Source organism: Loxodonta africana, chromosome 18 (assembly GCF_030014295.1).
Source record: "Loxodonta africana isolate mLoxAfr1 chromosome 18, mLoxAfr1.hap2, whole genome shotgun sequence".
In the NCBI taxonomy this organism is placed as follows: domain Eukaryota; kingdom Metazoa; phylum Chordata; class Mammalia; order Proboscidea; family Elephantidae; genus Loxodonta; species Loxodonta africana.
In genome coordinates, this window is record NC_087359.1 from 13,600,171 (window position 1) to 13,618,771 (window position 18,601).

At 53.1% G+C, this 18,601-nt stretch overlaps 1 protein-coding gene and 1 pseudogene across 1 annotated transcript; both read right to left on the bottom strand.

Moving 5' to 3' along the window:
• Positions 1-837: 837 nt before the first annotated feature.
• Positions 838-6,858, bottom strand: ENPP7 (ectonucleotide pyrophosphatase/phosphodiesterase 7). The gene is given in 8 exon segments (XM_064271886.1): positions 838-1,040; positions 1,493-1,676; positions 1,679-1,801; positions 2,724-3,293; positions 3,924-4,112; positions 4,596-4,741; positions 6,610-6,786; positions 6,789-6,858. Coding segments are annotated over 8 exon segments (1,662 nt in total).
• Positions 6,859-9,920: 3,062 nt separating this feature from the next.
• On the bottom strand, positions 9,921-11,107 carry LOC100661179 (large ribosomal subunit protein uL22-like; annotated as a pseudogene).
• Between the last annotated feature and the right edge of the window lie 7,494 nt (positions 11,108-18,601).

Genomic DNA, 18,601 nt, shown 5'->3' on the forward strand with positions numbered 1-18,601 from the left:
AGTGGCCAAGCACTGCCTTACCCGACTGCCATAAAGCACTAATCACATTTAGAGTCTGTTCGCTCATGCGTTTTCTCCAGGGTGCCCGGAGGTGGACAAAAGGCACACGTGGTGGGAGGGCGGAGGTATAAGGGGGTGGGGGCAGAGGTGTAAGGGGGTGGGGGAGACAGAGGAATTAGGGGAGGGGGCAGAGCTGTAAGGGGGTGGGGGCAGAGACATGAGGCGTAGGAAGTAAACTGGGGGGAAAGGCCCATTTGGGCTACCATCACCGTCAGGGCAGTTTGGATCCTTGCGCGAGGGGCGGCTTCTGGAGGCTACACCTTTGGCCTTAGTGGTTGGTGCATAAACTTGAATAATCGTATTAACTGGTCTTCTCTGTAGGCATATGGGTATTATCCTATCACTGACAGCGTTGTACTTCAGGATAGATCTTGAGATGTTCTTTCTGGTGATGGACGCAACACCATTCCTCTTCAAGTTGTCATTCCTGGCGAAGTAGACTGTAAGATTGGTGATGGAAATAGCGCTTGTTGGAGGCAAGGATGGCTATCAGGAAGGGCCAGTCCCTGGAGAAGGACGTCATGCTTGGTAAAGTAGAGGATCAGGGAAAAAGAGGAAGACCCTCAACAAGATGGACTGACACAGCGGCTGCAACAATGGGTCAAGCATAACATCGATCATAAGGATGGTGCAGGACCGGGCAGTGATTCGTTGTGTTGTACACAGGGTCACTGTGAGTCAGAACCGACTTGACAGCACCTAACAACAACAACAAAGCAAAGAGGCTGAAAGAGGCCTGGCCTGGGGTCCTCTCTCCCCTCAGTGGCAGCAGGCTGGTCAGTTGGTGGCCAGCAGCTCCGCCCCGGCCTCCTGAGTGGCATCAGGCAAAGAGGTGTGGGTTTCAGCGCCACTCTCCCTCCCCTCCCCACCCTGTAGCCTCTGACCTTGAGCCGAGGGGCATTGTGTGACCTTGACCAGAATTGTGGCCACCATCAGCCCCATCACCAAAGGGGCCTGGCTGCTGGGCTGGAGAGCAGCCCCTAAGAGAGGTGGAAAGTGGAGTCAGTGGGGGAGGGGAGGAATTTCACCCCTCCTGCCCTGCACAGCCCTGTGAGCCCCCGATGTCACTGCCTAACGCCCTCCCTCTGTCCCAGCTATGCTGGCCCCTCCCAGCCCTGCCCAGTAGGGCCTGTCTAGCCCCAGCCAGACACCACTGGGGGCCACTGTCTTGGCAATTTTCACCTGACCTTTGCCCTTTAGAAGTGGGTTAAGCGTCTATGCATATGTGTGGGGGGGAGGCCGATGGAGGAGACTTCGGAAAGGAACTCCCCACAGAGCCTTGCTGGAGACAGCGGCTTGACCACATGAAGGCATGTGGCCTCAGGCCAAGCAGCCACTTCTCTGACCTTGGGTCCCCCCTCCTAATCAAGGCTGGCCCCATCAGTCTGTGAGGCTTGCAGCAGGGCACCCCAGTGCACACACAGGCACACACTTGTGCAGCCATCAGGTGGCAGAGTGGGCCCAGCTGGGGAGCAGCAGGTGGGAGTGGCAGGTGGGGATGGCGTGCTGCCCTCGTCTGGGTGAAGCAGGTGCACGAGGCTGCTGAGGCTCCCGCCGTTGGCCTCGGGCACGATGCCCAGCAGCTTACACATGAGCTCGTACACGTGGACACTCTCCTCTCGAAGGGCTCCACCTCCAGGCTGGTCCTGAACCTGGGGCCCGCGGCCTGGAAGATGGTCTTCATGTCCGGTGCCCCGTTGTCAAAGCCATGCTCCCCGTTGTTGAACTGGGTGTTCGTTCTCTGCAGGGGAGGGGCGGGGGCTCTGGGCTCTTTGCAGGGGCCACCAGCCCTCCTGGATTCCCCCACTTGCTCCACCACGGTCCAGGGTGCTGGTGTCCAGGCTGGGCAGAGGATGTGGAGGAATAAAATGGACCGGGAGGGATCCTGAGGCTCGATTTTGCTGAATTCTGAGCCCCAGAGATCTGGTCCCCAAAGACAGAACAGGTGTGGAGACCCCATGAGATGAATGGGGACCCCAGGAGATTGCCTCCTTGAGAGCCTGGCTTCTCTCCCCAACTTATGTCCTCCCTCCGAGCACCCCTGTGGCTCTCTGCCTGTGGGGATCAGGCTCCCTGCTCTTGCCTTGCCCCTCGATGCCCCCTTATGTTGCACGTCCCCACACTCACCCTAAACACACGCCCCTCCTGCGTAGCGATGGGAGTTTCCTTTGGGTGGCCGACGTGCCCGTCGAATTGGGGCCTTCCTAAAAATACCAGTTGCTTCCGAGTCAGTTCTGACTCACGGCCACCCCACGTGTGTCCGAGTAGAGCTGTGCTCCATAGGGTTTTCAGGGGCTGAATTTTCAGTAGGTCGCCAGGGCTTCCTTCCAAGATGCCTCTGGGTAGACTGGAGCTTTTGACCTTTCGGTTAGCAGCTGAGCACATTAGCCATTTGTACTACCCAGGACCTCTGGCTGAAAATGTTGTGTGTCATCAAGTTGATTGCGACTCATAGGGACCCCACGTGACCACGTAGAACTGCCCCATAGGGTTTCCAAGGAGCTGTTGGTGGATTTGAACTGCTGACCTTTTGGTTAGCAGCCACAGTGTTTAACCAGGACTCTGCTAAAAATAGCGGGTGCTTTTTATGCATCAAATAGAAGGAGACCCACCAGGCTAGTGGAGGGGCCACTCTATGGGCTGCGTACCGAGCAGTCACTTACCCTGTGGATGATGTAGCCGGGGTCGCTGTACATGAGCAGGGGCATGATCTGGGGGTTGTTGGCATAGTGGAAGGACTTGGAGAACAACTCCTTGTAGACGTGGAGCTTGGGGTGCATATCCCTGAGGACCCCGTATACCTTGTCCAGTTGTTCATCCTTGGGCAGCAGCATCCCATTGGTCCCGTAGTTGAGCAACTCAAACTCGATGTCCTTGAAGGTGAAGTTGGGGAATTTGTGGAGCTCCACCAGGTCGCTGGCTGTCTTGTTGATGGTGGTCATGCCGTGGTAGATGAGGTTGAGGCTGCTGGCCAGACCGCTCTGCTGGTTGCGCTCATGCAGGTAGCCCGTGGTCCGGTCTACCTGCCCCACGACGTCCTTCCTTTCTGCAGACTCGGGCCCAAACTTGTGACCGGTGGAGTCGTGCTCCCAGAAGTAGAGCGTGACGAGGTCCAGGCCGTCCTCAGTGAACCACCTCATCACTGTGTCGATGTTGGCCCTCCACTCTTGCTCTGGGTCACTGACATGCCTTGGTAGGTGACATTTCCGCTGGGGTAGACCGGTCTTTAGACCCTGTCGGAGCGAGGTGATGTTAGGGCCGTGGGACCCTGGGGTCCACGCGCTCCACTTTTCCTGTGCCCACTGGCACAGCTGCCCTCCCACCCACTGTGCCCTATTTTCCTGCTGGCCCTGGTGATGCAGTGGTTAAGAGCTATGGCTGCTAATCAAAAGGTGGGCAGTTCAAATTCACCAGGCGCTCCTTGGAAACCCTATGGGGCAGTTCTACTCTGTCTATAGGGTTGCTGTCAGTTGGGATTGACTTGATGGCAATGGTTTTTTTTTTTTTTTTAAATTTTACATTATCGTGGATGAAAGCTGTGTTACAGAGGGACAACCAGGGGCCAGTGGGCTCAAGGACAAATAAGGTGATGGATATAACAGTGTCCCGAGACATGAAACGTCCTCCTCGTCATTGTGGCCTGTGGCCACTGGCCCTGCCCCGACCTGCAGCTGCCTCTCCCTGCTGGGCTCCCATCTGGGCCTGTGTCTGCCTGTCTGCCCACCATGTCTCCACCCACCTACCCTCCCAGCCTTTAGTCTGGTCATCTGTTTATCTTTCTGGAAACTGATGGCTGTGTTATTTAGGAATCCATCTGTCATGTCCACCCGGCCTCTGTCTGCCTGCCCAGTCCCCAAAGCTACCTTCTCCTTGGACTGAACGCCCATGGCACAAGTGGGGTTGGACGCCGAGTGCGGGGCTTGGCATCTCTGCAGAGGAGCTGGCGAGGGCTTTGCTGAGACCATTCCCGAGCGCGGGAACTCGATCTCAGTGGGCACTTTGGCGCTCAGGTGGGCGTGGGCCTGGCTCATCATGAACCCCCTCATTTGGCTCTGAGGATGGAGGTTTCACCTGGGGCCAGGACGCCCGGAGCATTGCGAGGTGAGGTTCCTGAGCTCATGTTCCACCCCGCCCCCCCCCGTTTTATTTTAGTCTCTTAGAATCGAGCCGCTCAGCCTTGAGAGCGTGTGGGAAGGGCAAGTCCTAAAGCCATTTTCTTTTTAAATTCTTTCTGGCTGACTCACATGTGTCTCCCTGAGCAGCCACTAGTGCCTGAGGGTCCATGGGCCAGGGTCCCCGGGGGCTGGGAGCTGTCCTCCTGGGTCCCACACCCCAGGGAAGGCCCCAAGGTGGATCTGGGCAGGGCTGTGTCCCTGGGCTTGAACCTGAGGCTGGAGTGAACCCAGCGGTCAGTCCTCATGGATACCCACCATCCCTGCCTTAGCACCACTCTCTGCCGGACCCCTCAACATAGAGGGGCCGTGGGGTTCTCCCAGGCTCCTCCTGCCACTCTGCAGAGGTGCAAGTGGCATTACCTGCCTCTGGGCGGTGATCCAGATGGGCAGGCTGCCGTTGTCCTGCCAGCCCTGGATGCCCAGCGTGGTGTGGTATGGCAGCTTCACCTTGGAGGTGGTGCTGTAGAACATGTCATGCACCACTCTGTGGTTCTTGATGTACCTGCCTGTGGGGAGAGAACGGAGGGAGGGGAGCGGGAGCAGGGGAATTGGAGGCAGGGCCATGGGTGTCCCCTGAGCTTTGGGTGGGGGGCAGGCTGGGGGTCCGGAGGAGACTTTCTCACTCACTGCTGGGGGGAGCCAGCGTCCGATGGTCAGGCTCACAGCAAAAAGGCACAGCCCCTGATCCAAGGAGTCTCTGGGTGGTGCGAACAGTTAAATGCTGAGTTGCTAACTGAAAGGTTAGAGTTCCGCAGCCACCCAGAGTCTCAAGAGCAACTGCAGTTTTCTCGCCTGACCCCGCCACTCCAGCGGCCTCTCAGGGATCTCTCCCGCAGGAAGTGTGCCCTGTGCACGGAGAGACACCTGTGCAACCCTGCCTGCTTTACAGAGAGACTGGGAGCGACCTGGAGGACTACCAGGGAGGACCTCACTAAATCAACCGTGGTCCTGCCATAAACGGAATCCTAAGCGGGTGAAAGAGAGCCAAGTGGAATGCTGTGTTTTCTGAATAGGAAAAAATTACATGGGGAGGGGCATGGGGGCTGCGTGCCCCTTCCTTCCTGTCCCGGCGGGAAGTACAAGACAGCCCTGGGTGCACAGATGGGGATATGGTTGTGGAAGCCACTGCAGCAGTGCCCTGGGGCGGGGCTGGAAGGCAGGGATGGGACAGGAGGGGGACCTGCTCTCTACTTTCTCTTATGAATTGAATTGTGTCCCCAAAAGATATGCTGAAGTCCTAACCACTGTAGCTGTGAATGTGACTGAGTTGGGAAATAGGGTCTTCGAAGATGCTATCAGGTAGGTTATCATGAGATCATATGGAGTAGGATGGTCCTAATCCTATGTGACTGGCATTCTTATGAAAGAGAGACACAGACAGGTGACTGAGGAAGGATGCCATGTGACACCCTAGCTGCAGCCAAGGAACGCCTGTGGCTACAGAAGCTGGAGAGAAGCCAGGACAGGTTCTCCTGCAGAGCTTCAGAAGGAACCAACATGGCCAACACCCTGATCTAGGACTCCCAGACTCCAGAACTGGGAGAAGATATATTTCCGTTGTTTAAAGCCACCTACTTTGTGGGACTTTGAGATGGCAGCCCCCAGGACACTAAGGTTCTTTAATATCTTTTTGCACAGCTTGGTTTTCTTTGTTTTTAAACCTCGTGTCTGCATTGTCTGTTTAAAAAGCTTTAAAAGACAAGGGGTAGAGCCCTGGTGGTGCAGTGGTTAAAAACTCAGTTGCTAACCAAAAGGTGAGCAGTTTGAATCCACCAGTTGCTCCTTGGAAACCCTATGGGGCAGTTCTATTCTGTCCTATACGGTCGCCATGAGTTGGAATCGGCTCGATGGCAACTGGTTTGGTTTTGGTATGTTAAAAGATAAGGAAGCTTGGGTAGATCTGGCAGGGGCTTGGGAGGCAGACAAGGGGCAAGGACAGGAAGGGGAAGTGAGGAGGAAGCTGGGCAAAGCGTCCGCCAGGTTTGAGGGGCATGGTGGAGGCGAGAGGTGGGAAAGCAGCAGGAGTGGCAGGCTCATCTTGCATCCTTCTGTCTCTCCACTCCCACTTGCTGCCTCCTATGCGGAGCCCTCTTGGATTGCTGTCCTGATTTTGATCACCCATTTAAGGACCCCACCAGGTGTTTTTAGCTTAACCTCCATCAGCTGGCACTGAGGAGTCCTAATGGTTTCCTTGGCTGGTCACATGTCTCCCTCGTGGAGGTGTCTCCTCTTGGAGCAAGGGCTGTGTCCCCCTTTGTCCCTGCATGGTGTCTGGGACACAGCTCTGTGCATCGGGGCCCCATGAGCACTGGGATTCCTTCGGCTGGTTCCTCAGGCCCTTATCCCCCACAACCCATGTGAGGCCAGCGCTCACCGGTGACCAGGGTGAAGTGGCAGGGGCGGGTCGTGGTGACAAAGGCAGGGGTCATGTAGCATGCCTTCACCCTGGCGCATGCCATGGCGTCCAGGTTGGGGGTATCCATATCCTGGTCGTAGTTCCAGCGGAAGCCATCAAAGGACACCAGGAGCAGCTTGTTCCGGGACCCCTTCGGATGGGCACCCTGGCCCCTGGAGCCGGCAGGGCGGCCAGAGCCACAGCGAGAAGGGTGGCCAGGTGGCTCATGATGGCTCCGGGCAAGTGTCCACTAGCACGTCCTGGGGAGGAGGGCAAAGTCCCAGGGTCGCTCGCTAGCTGCCTGGTTGTCTGTGAACATGATTACGCTGCACACCTGGCCTTAGAGAAGGACTCGCTGGCTGCCAGCTCGGGCACCTACAGTTGGGTCCCCACATGGCGTGTAAAGTGGTGACCCACCTTTATCGCCAATAGTCCTCCTGCCTGGCCTTCCCACGTGAGGTCGGGGGAGCAGCACATTCCTCCCTGTGGCCCTGAAAGCCCATGCCCCAGCTCTGGTGGTGTCTCTGTGCTCCTCCACCTCTGCTCACTCTGACCTGAGTACTTGGTTTGGGGGTGCCCTCTCCAGCCATAATGCGGGGAAGCCCTGTGAGGGTGTGGGCCTAGGCTGGGGTGAAGGCCTAAGGGGCATCTCTACCAGGACAGGGCTTTGTCCTTGGAGGGCCCCAGCTGGCTGTCCACAGGTCAGCAAGGCTGGCCCTCATGGGGAATTGGGCCTGGGCCCTCTCCTTCCGCCCCTTGCCATGTACCTGGACTCCTGGGACTGACTGCCCGAGCAAAGACCCAGCCTTCCTGCACCAGAGAAGTGCCTGCAGTGCCTGCTTTTTTGGGCCCAGAGACAAAGGCCCAGAGGGGCAGAGCTGGAGTCTTCATGCCTGATGGACTCTCGGTCCCCATGGGGTCAGAAGAGGATGCCCTGGTCACACACAGGTCACATACGGAGCACAGGACAGGGACCTCTGGGTTCAGTGTGTACAGCTCTCTCCTCACTCCTTCACACACACAGCCACTTGCTTGTTCACTTGTGCACACTGTGGTTAGCTCTCACTCTCACACATACACTCTGTCCCTCCCACTCACTCACACTGTCTCTCACACGCTCAGTCTCACTCACTCTGTCACTCACTCGTTCAGCCACTCACTCACTCTCACTCACTGACTCACTCACTCTCTCTCACACAGACTGACACTCTCTCTCTCTCACTCACTCAACGAACACCTATTACACACATTCTGAGCCAGGCACGGTTCTAGGTTCTGGGGATACATCAGAGAACAAGGCAGCTGGTGCTCCTTTCTTCTTACGTTCTGATTAGGGGATAAAAAATTAAAATGAATAAACAAATTAAAAAAACTATGATAGTGACAGTCCCCAAAAGAAAATAAAACAGGGCGACATGATGGGGCCAGCTGGCTGGGCTGTGTGTAGGGGGCAGCACCTGATGGGTGGTCAGCCAAGGCCTTGCTGGGAAGGTGACCTGCGAGTGAATGACTCCGGGTGTCTCGAGCCAGGGGAACGGGCAGAGGAGCCAGTCTGAGGGGCCGCAGGGCCAGGTCAAGGGGGCCCGGTGGGCTGTGGTGAGGAGCCTGTGATTCTGAGCAAGTGCAGTGGACGAGAATGACACACATTGATCTAATGCGTAAAAACCCTGCTCCATTGCAGGGAGATGGATCAGATGAGGAAAGGTGGACGGTGGGCACCCTTGGGAAGGTGGCTGCCTGTGTCCAGGCAAGAGGTGATGGTGGCCAGGAGCAGGGTGGTGGCTGTGAACGTGAACAGATGTGATGGATTTAAGATCGATGTTTTGCTAAAAGGACTTGCTGGTGGATTGCATTGGGGGTGTTGGAGAAGGAGGAGGCGAAGGCAACTTGATTTTCTGCCTGAGTCACTGGGGGGATCAATACTGAGATAGGAGGATGGAGGAGAGGAGCAGGTTGAGGAGGAAGCGGGGAAATCGAGAATTCCGCTTTGGTTGGAGGTACCTCTGAGAGTCTGTGTGCAATGTCAAATAGGTGGCTGATCACCCTGTAAACATCCTTGAACTGTAAATCAGCATCCTGCTTCCTCTTGACTTTGGATTGGATGCAGCAAGCAGTCGCTATTGTCATGCGATTCTCACCTAGCCGGCACTGAAGGCCTTCAGGGGTATAGCCAGTGTTTCTGTGATCCAGGGACCACAGGTGTGGATTCTTGGGTATTGCCTCTCCAAACCTACCGAGTCACCCTCTGGGAGGATTCACACACTCAGCCACCACCCTACAGAATTCTTATGTGCACCAAGGTCTGAGAGCCACGGAGTAAGCCGGCCACCATACACAGATTCATGCAACCAACGTGTATGGGGTGCTTGCCATGTGCCAGGTATTAGGCAGGGCTGGGACCAGGGAACCATGGGCGGGTGCTGGTGGGTGACATTCCTTCCTTCATGCAGCTTATGGTCACCAATGAAAAATGCAGAGTATTGGTAAGCATAAATCGTGATGCATGCCACAGAGACAACACAGGGTGCTTTGGGAGAGCGTAACGGGTACTTAATTTACACTGGTGTTGAGGAGGGTCTGAGGACGGCTTCTTTGAGGATCCAGCACTCACGCCGAGACCTGCAGGATGAATTTAGCCAGTAGAAGGGTGGCGGGAAGACATTCCAGGCTGAGGGAACAGACATGGAGGTGAAGGAGTGCTTGGAGTCCCCAAAGGCAATGAGGTGAGGCCCCCATCACGCTTGAATTTAGAGGAGGAAGAGACTGGTGGGGCTTGAGGCTGGGAGGCGGGTGGAGGCCAGACCAGGGGTCTGTAGGTCATGGGGGAATCTGGATTTTATGCTGTCACAGCGACGGCTAGCTGTCCCCAATACCTGCTCTTCCCCTCTTCTCTAGCAAAATGGCCGCCAAGAATAAGGACTGCATTTCCCAGTGTTCCTTGAAGCTAGGTTTGGCCACGTGACCACGTTCTGCCCAATGAGATGAAAGAAAAGTGTCCTGTGACAGGCTCCACCCAGCCTTTTCCTAAAGCGCAGATGGCAGTTGCTTTTCTCCTCTTGTGCTTTAATTTTCTTCCATTCTGATGCCTCAAACTCAGATGCTGCCCCGAACCGGGGTGACGAGGGGCCCCCTGGGGGTGGCGGGTGTGAGCCGGAGGAGCCTGGCCTCCGGGGTGTCCTGACAGCATGGCTGGGCCGGCCCGGACGGCGCGACCGCAGGCTCCTTCCTCTCCGCAGGAATAGACACTCGTCTGCCCTGTTTAAGCTCGTTATTTGGGGTTTCTGTCACCCTCAGCCGACCGAGTCCAAGCCAATGATAGTAATAATGGCTCTGGGAGGGGCACTGCTGGGTTCAAGCAGGGGAGTGACACCGCGCAGATCGTGCTGGCTGCAGGGTGGCTGGAGAGGGCAGGAGTGGAGGGGGGAGTCTGCTGAGGAGCTGAGGCGGCGGTACAGGGGGCGAGGCCTGGCCGGGGTCGGGGGCAGAGGTGGACAGATCTATGTTTGGTGCCAGAACAGGCAGGTCTTGGCCATGGGTGAAGGTGGGGTGCAGGTGAGGAAGAAGGATGATCTGGTTCTCTGTGCACTCTCTCCTGCTGGCCCCCATCGGGTTGTGGGAGTTTGTCTCCTGCCCAGCTCCTCCTGCCTGGAGATGGCACCGGAGCTCTGCTTCCCGCCCTTCGCAGGGAGTCTCAGCGAGGTTTGGGGTAACTCTTCCCCGTCTTCCTGACTCTGGCGCTCACAGGGAGCTCTTTGGGTCACCCCCTCCACCTTCTGTGTCCTTCCCTGGTCCTATATACCGCCCCAATGAGAACAGTTTGTAAGGGTTGATTGTAGCTAACAGTTACCGTGCATTTCCCATATACCAGGCACAAGGTATATACCTGGTACATGAGACAGATCACATCCATGATCTCAGTCAAGCTTCAAGGTGGTTTTTTTTTTTTTTTTTCCCCTGGTTTTATTTGCATTTTATTTTATGCTGAATTTACTCCTGAGCCGTATGTTTTTTTTTTCTTCAGTTTCTTCTGGGATGTGTTTTTCTTCTGTGCAACCTCCCCTTCTGGTTTAGGAACAGTGTGTCCCTTTTCAGTGAGGATCATCTCTGTGTGAGGGGAGGGTCATGTGTGAGTTAATCCGACCAGGAGCTCTGTAAGTGCCATGGGGCTTTGTTCACCTGGGTACACTCCATGACCAGAGAGTCTACATCTAAACCCTTAAGGTCAGTCTTACTCTCTGCATTTTTAAGCATGTGCAGCAAAAATTCAGCACTCTTTTTGGGCTGCCAACCCTGTGTTCAGCCCCACTGTTTGGACCAGGCACACCTACTCCATCACTGTAGCATTGGAAAGGCACATATTGCTTCTGCAAAGTGACATTTTTCAGAGACTTGGTGGCTTTTCCATCATGCATACCCTCGATGGCCTGGGCAGCTTCACGGGTTATTCTTAAAATGGACCTGAAGACTTGTACCTCTTCACCTGCATGATTTTGTGGGGTTTTCTAGGTCAAGCGAGTAGCAAAGCATTCTGAGAGATCTCCTCAGGCTGCTTACAGGAAGAGTCAAGGCGGTTCTTGAAGGCAGGCGTTAGTGATATCCTCACTTTGCAGATGAGGAAATAGAGGCAGAGGGAGGTTAAGGTCACTCAGCAAGTGAAGAAGCCCAGACTTGAACCCAGGGCATCTGGTGCTACAGCCCCAGCTTTTAACCATGTCTAGATGTCTTTGATGACCCGCCTTTGCTGATTTAGTATCTTATTGTTGGGCTTTGGGAGGAGGGATGACAAAAAAAATTTTTTTTTTAAATAGTGTAGCTGTGAATATATTGGTATCACTGAGTTTCTCCTTTTTTATATTCACATTATTTGTTGGGGTGCAATACCCAAAGGGATTATTGCACAGAGGTTAGAAAGGCTATTTGGCTCTTATTACTTAAAATCAGGTAGCCAGCAGGAAAGACTGAAGCAATTGGTGGCCTTGCCAGCCATGAGTTAATGTAAGTACCTGCTGGCCCCAGTGCTACCTACGTCAGGTTTTACTTTTTATTCATTTTTGCTAGTTTAATAGGTGTCTTAATGATATCTTAAAGTAGTAAGCCAGAGAGGCTGGGAGATTTTTCAGGGCACGATTTCTTATCTCTAACGCCCCACATGTAGACATCTGTTACATTTACCAAGTAGGGTCTGAGCATTAAACCTTACGGTTTTATAGTTCTTTATCTATCTCAGAATATATAATTTTTGGAATATATTTTTTAAATAATTTATTTTATTTTTGTTGTCGTTGTTGAGAATACACAGTGGAACGTACACCAATTTAACAATTTCTACATGTACAATTCAGCGATGCTGATTACATCCCTCAAGTTGTACAGCCATTCTCCCTCTCCTTTGCTGGGTTATTCCTCTCCCATTCACGTAAACTTACTGCCCCCTAGGGCTCCCATCTAACTTTTTGAGTTGCTGCTGTCAATTTGATCCCATATAAACAGATCTTAAAAGAGTACCATGCTGAAGGCAGACATTCTTTACCAGTTAAGCTAAACTATTGCTTGGTTTTGAGTAGACTTCAAGGGATATTTTTGGTTTAAGGTTTAAAGATTTCCTCAGGGCAATAGTTTCAGGGGCCCTGGAATATATCTTTTGGTAGGCTTTCATTGTTTATGTTTGTCACTTGTCGTTTTCCCATTCTCTCACATGCTGGTGATTCTTCAGAGAAGATGGCAGACCTGAAGCTCCATGAAGGCAGGGCCAGGCCACATTGTTTCTTGTTGAACCCCAGAGCCTGTGCATAGTAGGTGCTCAACGCATTTTCGTTGGATGAATGAATACATTTACAGGAAAAATTTGTGCAAATACCTAGTATACTTTCTGGGTAGGTAAAACTTTTTTTTTTTTTTTAAACGAACTTTTTATTTTAGAACAGTTTTAGGTTTACAGAAGATTTGAGACGATAGGACAGAGTTTCCATACACCTTGCTCCCAGCTCCCCTGTTAGTAACGTCTTACCTTAGTGTGGAACATTTGCCGCAGCGAAGGAACCAATACCGATGCGTTAACTGATGTCCACACTATATTCAGATCTCCTTATTTATTCACTTATTTTTTTTTTTACCTAATGCCCTATTTGTGCTCCACGATCCCATCCAGGATACCACATTGCATTTAGTTGTCATGTGTCCCTCGGTTCTTCTCAACTGTAACAGTTTCTCCCACTCTCCTTGTTGTTACTGATGACCTTGACAGTCTTGAGGAGCTACGGCTGCTAACCAAAAGGTCAGCAGCTTGACTCCACCAGGCGCTCCTTGGAAACTCTATGGGGCAGCTCTACTCTGTCCAAGAGGGTCGATATGAGAGGGAATCTACAGCAACGGGTTTGTTTTTGTTTTGTAGTTTGTAGACTGCCCCTCAATGGGTCAGGCAGTTTGTGGACAGTCCCTCAATTAGGATTTGTCTGATGTTTTCCTCCTGATTAGACTGGAGTTACATTTTATGGGAGGTAGACCACAGAGATAAAATGCTATTCTCGTAATGTCATATCAAGGGTACACCTTATCAATATGACTTATTACTGTCAATGTTGACCTCAGTCACCTGGCCAAAGTGGTGTTTGCCAAGCTTTCCCACTGTGAGGTTGCTCTTTCTTTCCACCCTTTTCTTCTTCTCTTCTTTATATGCAGCCCACATTTGAGGACTGAGGAGTTACGCTCTACCTCCTTAAGGGACAGCGTCTACATCAATTGTTTGGAATTCTTCGTGGTGGGAGATCAGTCTCTTCTCCCTCGGTTATTTATTTAATCACTTATTGCCATCAGCTGGCCTCAAAGCTGTTTTATACTTTGGTTTATAACACAACACTACTGTATTTATCTTGTTGCCAAATTGCTCCAGCTTTGGGCTTTGGGAGCGCTTTCAGTTGGCTCCTGTGTCCCTTTGACGTATCCTTCTGTGTTTTGATTTTTAGATTTTGAGCATTTCCTTACTTTCTGGCACTAGAAGATGCTCTAGGCTCACTTGTGTTTTTCCTACCCCAGTCCTAGAATCAGGCATTTCTCAAGGACCCCTGGTTCCTTTTATTGGAGAGTGCTATTTAGAAACCGAGATCTGAATGCTAGATGTGCTCACTGCTACTGTGGTATGCTGTTAAAACATTTTAAAAATCTTCACATCAGCTGTTCTTGCAACAAGGGCTCCCCAACTAGATGAGGTGCATGGGCAGCTTAGAGGCAGGACTGCTGTGCTGCCCCGGGGTGCAACATTTGTGGGTGAACCAGTGTCGGTGGCCCCTGAAGTCAGGGCCACTCCTTCCAGACAGACAGAGAAACATGCAGCTGTGTATTTGTTGCTTGCTTAGAGGGTTCTTGGTGCCCTGCAGGACAGGATTCCAGAGGCCTCCTTGGCCTGGGGGTAGGGTGGACTTGACATACCTGTAGTTGGAGAACGCCAGGAACAGCTGAGGCTGCCCCACCCTGTGCTCTGTCTCTGCCTGGGGCTAGGGGACAAAACAGGCATGTCCTCCCGGGCCAGCCTCCCAGGTCAGTGCTGCCTTAAGAGGCTGGAATGAATGAATTATCTTGCAGTTGTTATCTGCCTCCCCCACTAGGCTGTGAGCAATGCTTTATCCCCAGAGTCCCCCCCCACAGCAGGCGTTTAACAGAGGATTCTTGAATGCATGAATGGAAGACCCACCCAGTTGTCAGGAGTTGATTCCAGCTGTTGGTGACCCCATATGTGTCAGAGCAGAGCTGTGCTCCATAGGGTTTTCAATGACTGATTTTTCAGAAGGAGATTGCCAGGCCTTTCTTTCAAGGCACCTCTGGGTTGATTTGAACTGCCAATCTTTCAGTGAGTAGCCAAGCACTTAACCTTTTGCACCACCCTGGAACTAATACCAAAACAAACAGACAAAAAAACCCAAACCCGTTGCCATCGAGTGGATTCTGACTCATAGTGATCCTATAGTACAGAGCAGAACTTCTCCAGAGGGTTTCCAAGGCAGTAATCTTTACGGAATCGGACCACCACATCTTTCTCCCATGGAGTGGTTGGTGGGTTCGAACCATCAACCTTTCAGTTAACAGTTGAGCACTTAACCACCGTACCACCAGGGCTCTCCAGGGACTAATAATGGTGAAAATACCATTTCAAGGGCCTCTTGCTTCCTCTTCATCTCTGTGCAAAGTTGGAGATGTGCTAAAAAAGGAAATCTCGGCCTTCCCTCTGGCTGTAGTACAGGTGGGCCTGGGAGCCCCAGGTGCCCCGGTGAGGGGAGTGGGCAGGTAGACCAGGCACTTAAAGCCTGGGCTGTCCCTTCTGTTGGAGGAGTCTGGAGGTTGAGCCCATCCCCCCAATTTCGCAGGGTAATGAGGGGCGATGTTGGGTCTCCACTGGTCTCTGCTGCCTTCCAGTCCAACGTCCTTTGAAGGGGGAAAGCCCACATGCTCTTTGCTTTCTAGGATGCTGAATGAAAATTTCACTGGAGGGGAAAGTCCCCATCAGGAGGGAACTGGGTGAATAAGGATTTGCCTGGGGACCTGGTGGAATGGGCCTTCCTGAACGAGACAGGGCCAGGATGCAGCTGGTGCTGTGTCTGCCATCTTGGGAGAACCCCAACAGCCCTAGTGGACCCTGGCCTGAGGATTGGGGGTCTGGGAGACCGTGAGCGGCTGCTAGAGCCCCATGGGACAGGCTTCAGGTCATCAGTGTACCCTGGGGGCTGATGGGACCCAAGGGATGTGGTTCCAGAGGAGAGAGGCCTGAGGCTGGCGGGTCATTCCTGAAGGGCCACAGCCTTCCAGGGCCTTGTGGGAGGAGGAGCTGGGGGACTTGGCTCACCCTTCTTCCTGGAGAGACTAGACCCCCCCATAAGTGCCATCCAGTGTCATCTCAGGCGGGTACCCCTCTGCTGGGACTATTAGGCTGGGACCCACCTGGCGATGGCTGTTGGCCCCATGACAGACCTGACCGACCTTCAGTATTGCGGGTTTATTAGCACGGCGCTCCACTTTATCAATCGCTTTGTCTTTTATTACTTCTCAAGGGCTTTATCTCTGAGGCCACCTTGCCTCCCAGCTAAATGAGGATTAATATTTTAACAGGATTATGTGCCCGGGTTAGCAGCACTCCCTGGGGATGGTGAGTCCCCCTCCCCACAGCCCTGCCTCAGGCTGCCCTCTGAGTGCACAAGTGTGTGTGCGTGCGTGTGTGTGTGTGCGTGTGCGTGTGCGTGTGCATGTGTGTCCGTGCTTGTGGGCAGCAGGGTCTCAGCTTAGGGGGCTGGGGGCACATTGTTCCTGACTCCAGGATGAAGGGTGGGTGTTGGGGGGGCAGGGATATGGAATCTGGGCAGTGGGACGGCTTATCCTGGGTGGGGACAGCCTGCAGGGTGGGGGTCCTTTAGAGGCTACAGGCTCCTTTCCTGAGGGTGACCAGGCTTGAGTGTGGGGAGCTGGGGGGAGGGTGGGGTGGAGGGTGGTGGTGGGGGAAGAGAGACAGAGACAAATACAGAGAGACACATAGGGAGAGACAGAGGCAGAGAGACAAAGAGCGACACAGAAAGAGATAGAGAGAGACAAAGAGACACAGAGAGACAGGAGGGAGAGACAAAGGGAGAGCCAGAGAGCCAGAGAGAAGGACAGAGAGAGACAGAGATACAAAAGGAAGGACGGAGAGAGAGAGAGTGACACACACACACACACACACACACACACACACACACTCTTGCTGAGGAGGACCCTGGGATTGGGGACCTTGTAGAGATGGCAAGGACGTTAGTGGTGGTCCAGCACTGTTGTTCTTGTCATTGAGAGCTGCAGCTGGGTAGACCCCAAGCACAAGGGAAGGAAATGCTGCCAGTCCTGTGCCATCCCCATGACCGGTTGTGGATCAGGCCACTGTAATCTGCAGGGTTTTCACTGGCTGGTTTTCGGAATTAGATCACCAGGCCTTCCTTCCTAGTCCGTCTTAACCTAGAAGCTTCACCGAGACCTGTTCAGCGTCGTAGCGACACGCAGCCTCCACAGACAGATGGGTGGTGGCTGCGCCTGAGGCGTGTTGGCTGGGAATTGAACCCGGATCTCCTGCACGGAGGCCAGAATTCTGCCCCTGAGCCACCACTGCAACCTAACACCGGGTTTAGAGAATTCCAGGTTCTGTGCTTCAGGTAGAGAATTCACTGAGCAGAGATGGGGGACCCCAGGAGGTGCCAGCTTTTGGTGGGGCTGTTGCGCAAGGATAGCAGAAGACGAGTTGGCGCCGTTGGGTAGGGCAGACGTATCTAGTGAAATCACAATCACAGAACGTCCGGTTTTATTCCCCTAATTTTAGGAATGATTCATACTCAGTACAGAAAATTTGGAAAATGCAGAAAAGTATAGAGAAGAGAAATGAAAGTAATTTAAAACCACACAAGCCAAGAGGCAAAGGCTGCTAAAAACTTTATTCCTTACTCGTTAGGTGCCTGCGTGTATACAGTGAGGACTGATAATATGCACGGCTTTTGATTCTGTTTTTCTCCCTCTTAATAGGCTCTTGAGAATGTTACACGATTAAAAGGACATTTGTAATGGATGCAGTGTGGTATTATGACCAGGGCTTCTAGAAAGTTCTAGAGGGTGTCGACAGGGTCTGTAGGAGTTCTGGTGGGAAATTTTACCAGGCGGAGCCTTTTAACTAGAGCTATGAAGAGCCTGGGGCTTTTCCCACATCCCACAGAGCCAAGCCCACCTAGGACCTGGGTCTTGGGGTTCCCTGCTGGTGGTCTTTCTGCAAGATGGTCAGCTCCCTGAGGGCTCCTAGATTTAAGCCTGGATGAGAGTTGGGTGTGTCTCAGTCTTCTAGCTCTGCCGTAACAAACACCACACGTGGGTGTCTTAGTCTCCTAGCTCTGCTGTAATAGAAACACCACACATGGGTGTCTTAGTCTCCTAGTGCCGCAGTAACAGAAACACCACACGTGGCTGTCTTAGCCTCCTAGAGCTTCTGTAACAGAAACACCACACGTGGCTGCCTTAGCCTCCTAGGGCTGCTGTAACAGAAACACCACACGTGGGTGTCTTAGCCTCCTAGGGCCGCTGTAACAGAAACACCACACATGGCTGCCTTAGTCTAGTGCCGCAGTAACAGAAACACCACACGTGGGTGTCTTAGCCTCCTAGTGCCGCAGTAACAGAAACACCACACGTGGGTGTCTTAGCCTCCTAGTGCCGCAGTAACAGAAACACCACACGTGGCTGCCTTAGCCTCCTAGGGCTGCTGTAACAGAAACACCACACGTGGGTGTCTTAGCCTCCTAGGGCCGCTGTAACAGAAACACCACACCTGGCTGCCTTAGTCTCCTAGCTCTGCTGTAACAGAAACACCACACGTGGGTGTCTTAGCCTCCTAGGGCCGTTGTAACAGAAACACCACACCTGGCTGTCTTAGCCTCCTAGGGCCGCTGTAACAGAAACACCACACATGGGTGTCTTAGCCTCCTAGAGCAGCTGTAACAGAAACACCACACGTGGGTGTCTTAGCCTCCTAGGGCCGCTGTAACAGAAACACCACACCTGGCTGTCTTAGCCTCCTAGCTCTGCTGTAACAGAAACACCACACGTGGATGTCTTAGCCTCCTAGGGCCGCTGTAACAGAAACACCACACCTGGCTGTCTTAGCCTCCTAGCTCTGCTGTAACAGAAACACCACACATGGGTGTCTTAGCCTCCTAGGGCCACTGTAACAGAAACACCACACCTGGCTGCCTTAGTCTCCTAGCTCTGCTGTAACAGAAAGACCACACGTGGCTGTCTTAGCCTCCTAGGGCCTCTGTAACAGAAACCCCACACGTAGCTACCTTAGTTTCCTAGGGCCGCTGTAACAGAAACACCACATGTGGGTGGCTTCAAAGAACAGGAATTTATTGTCTCATAGTTCTGGAGGCTAAAAGTCCAAATCAGGGTCTTGGCCGTGTCCATTCCTTCTGTGGGCCTCTCT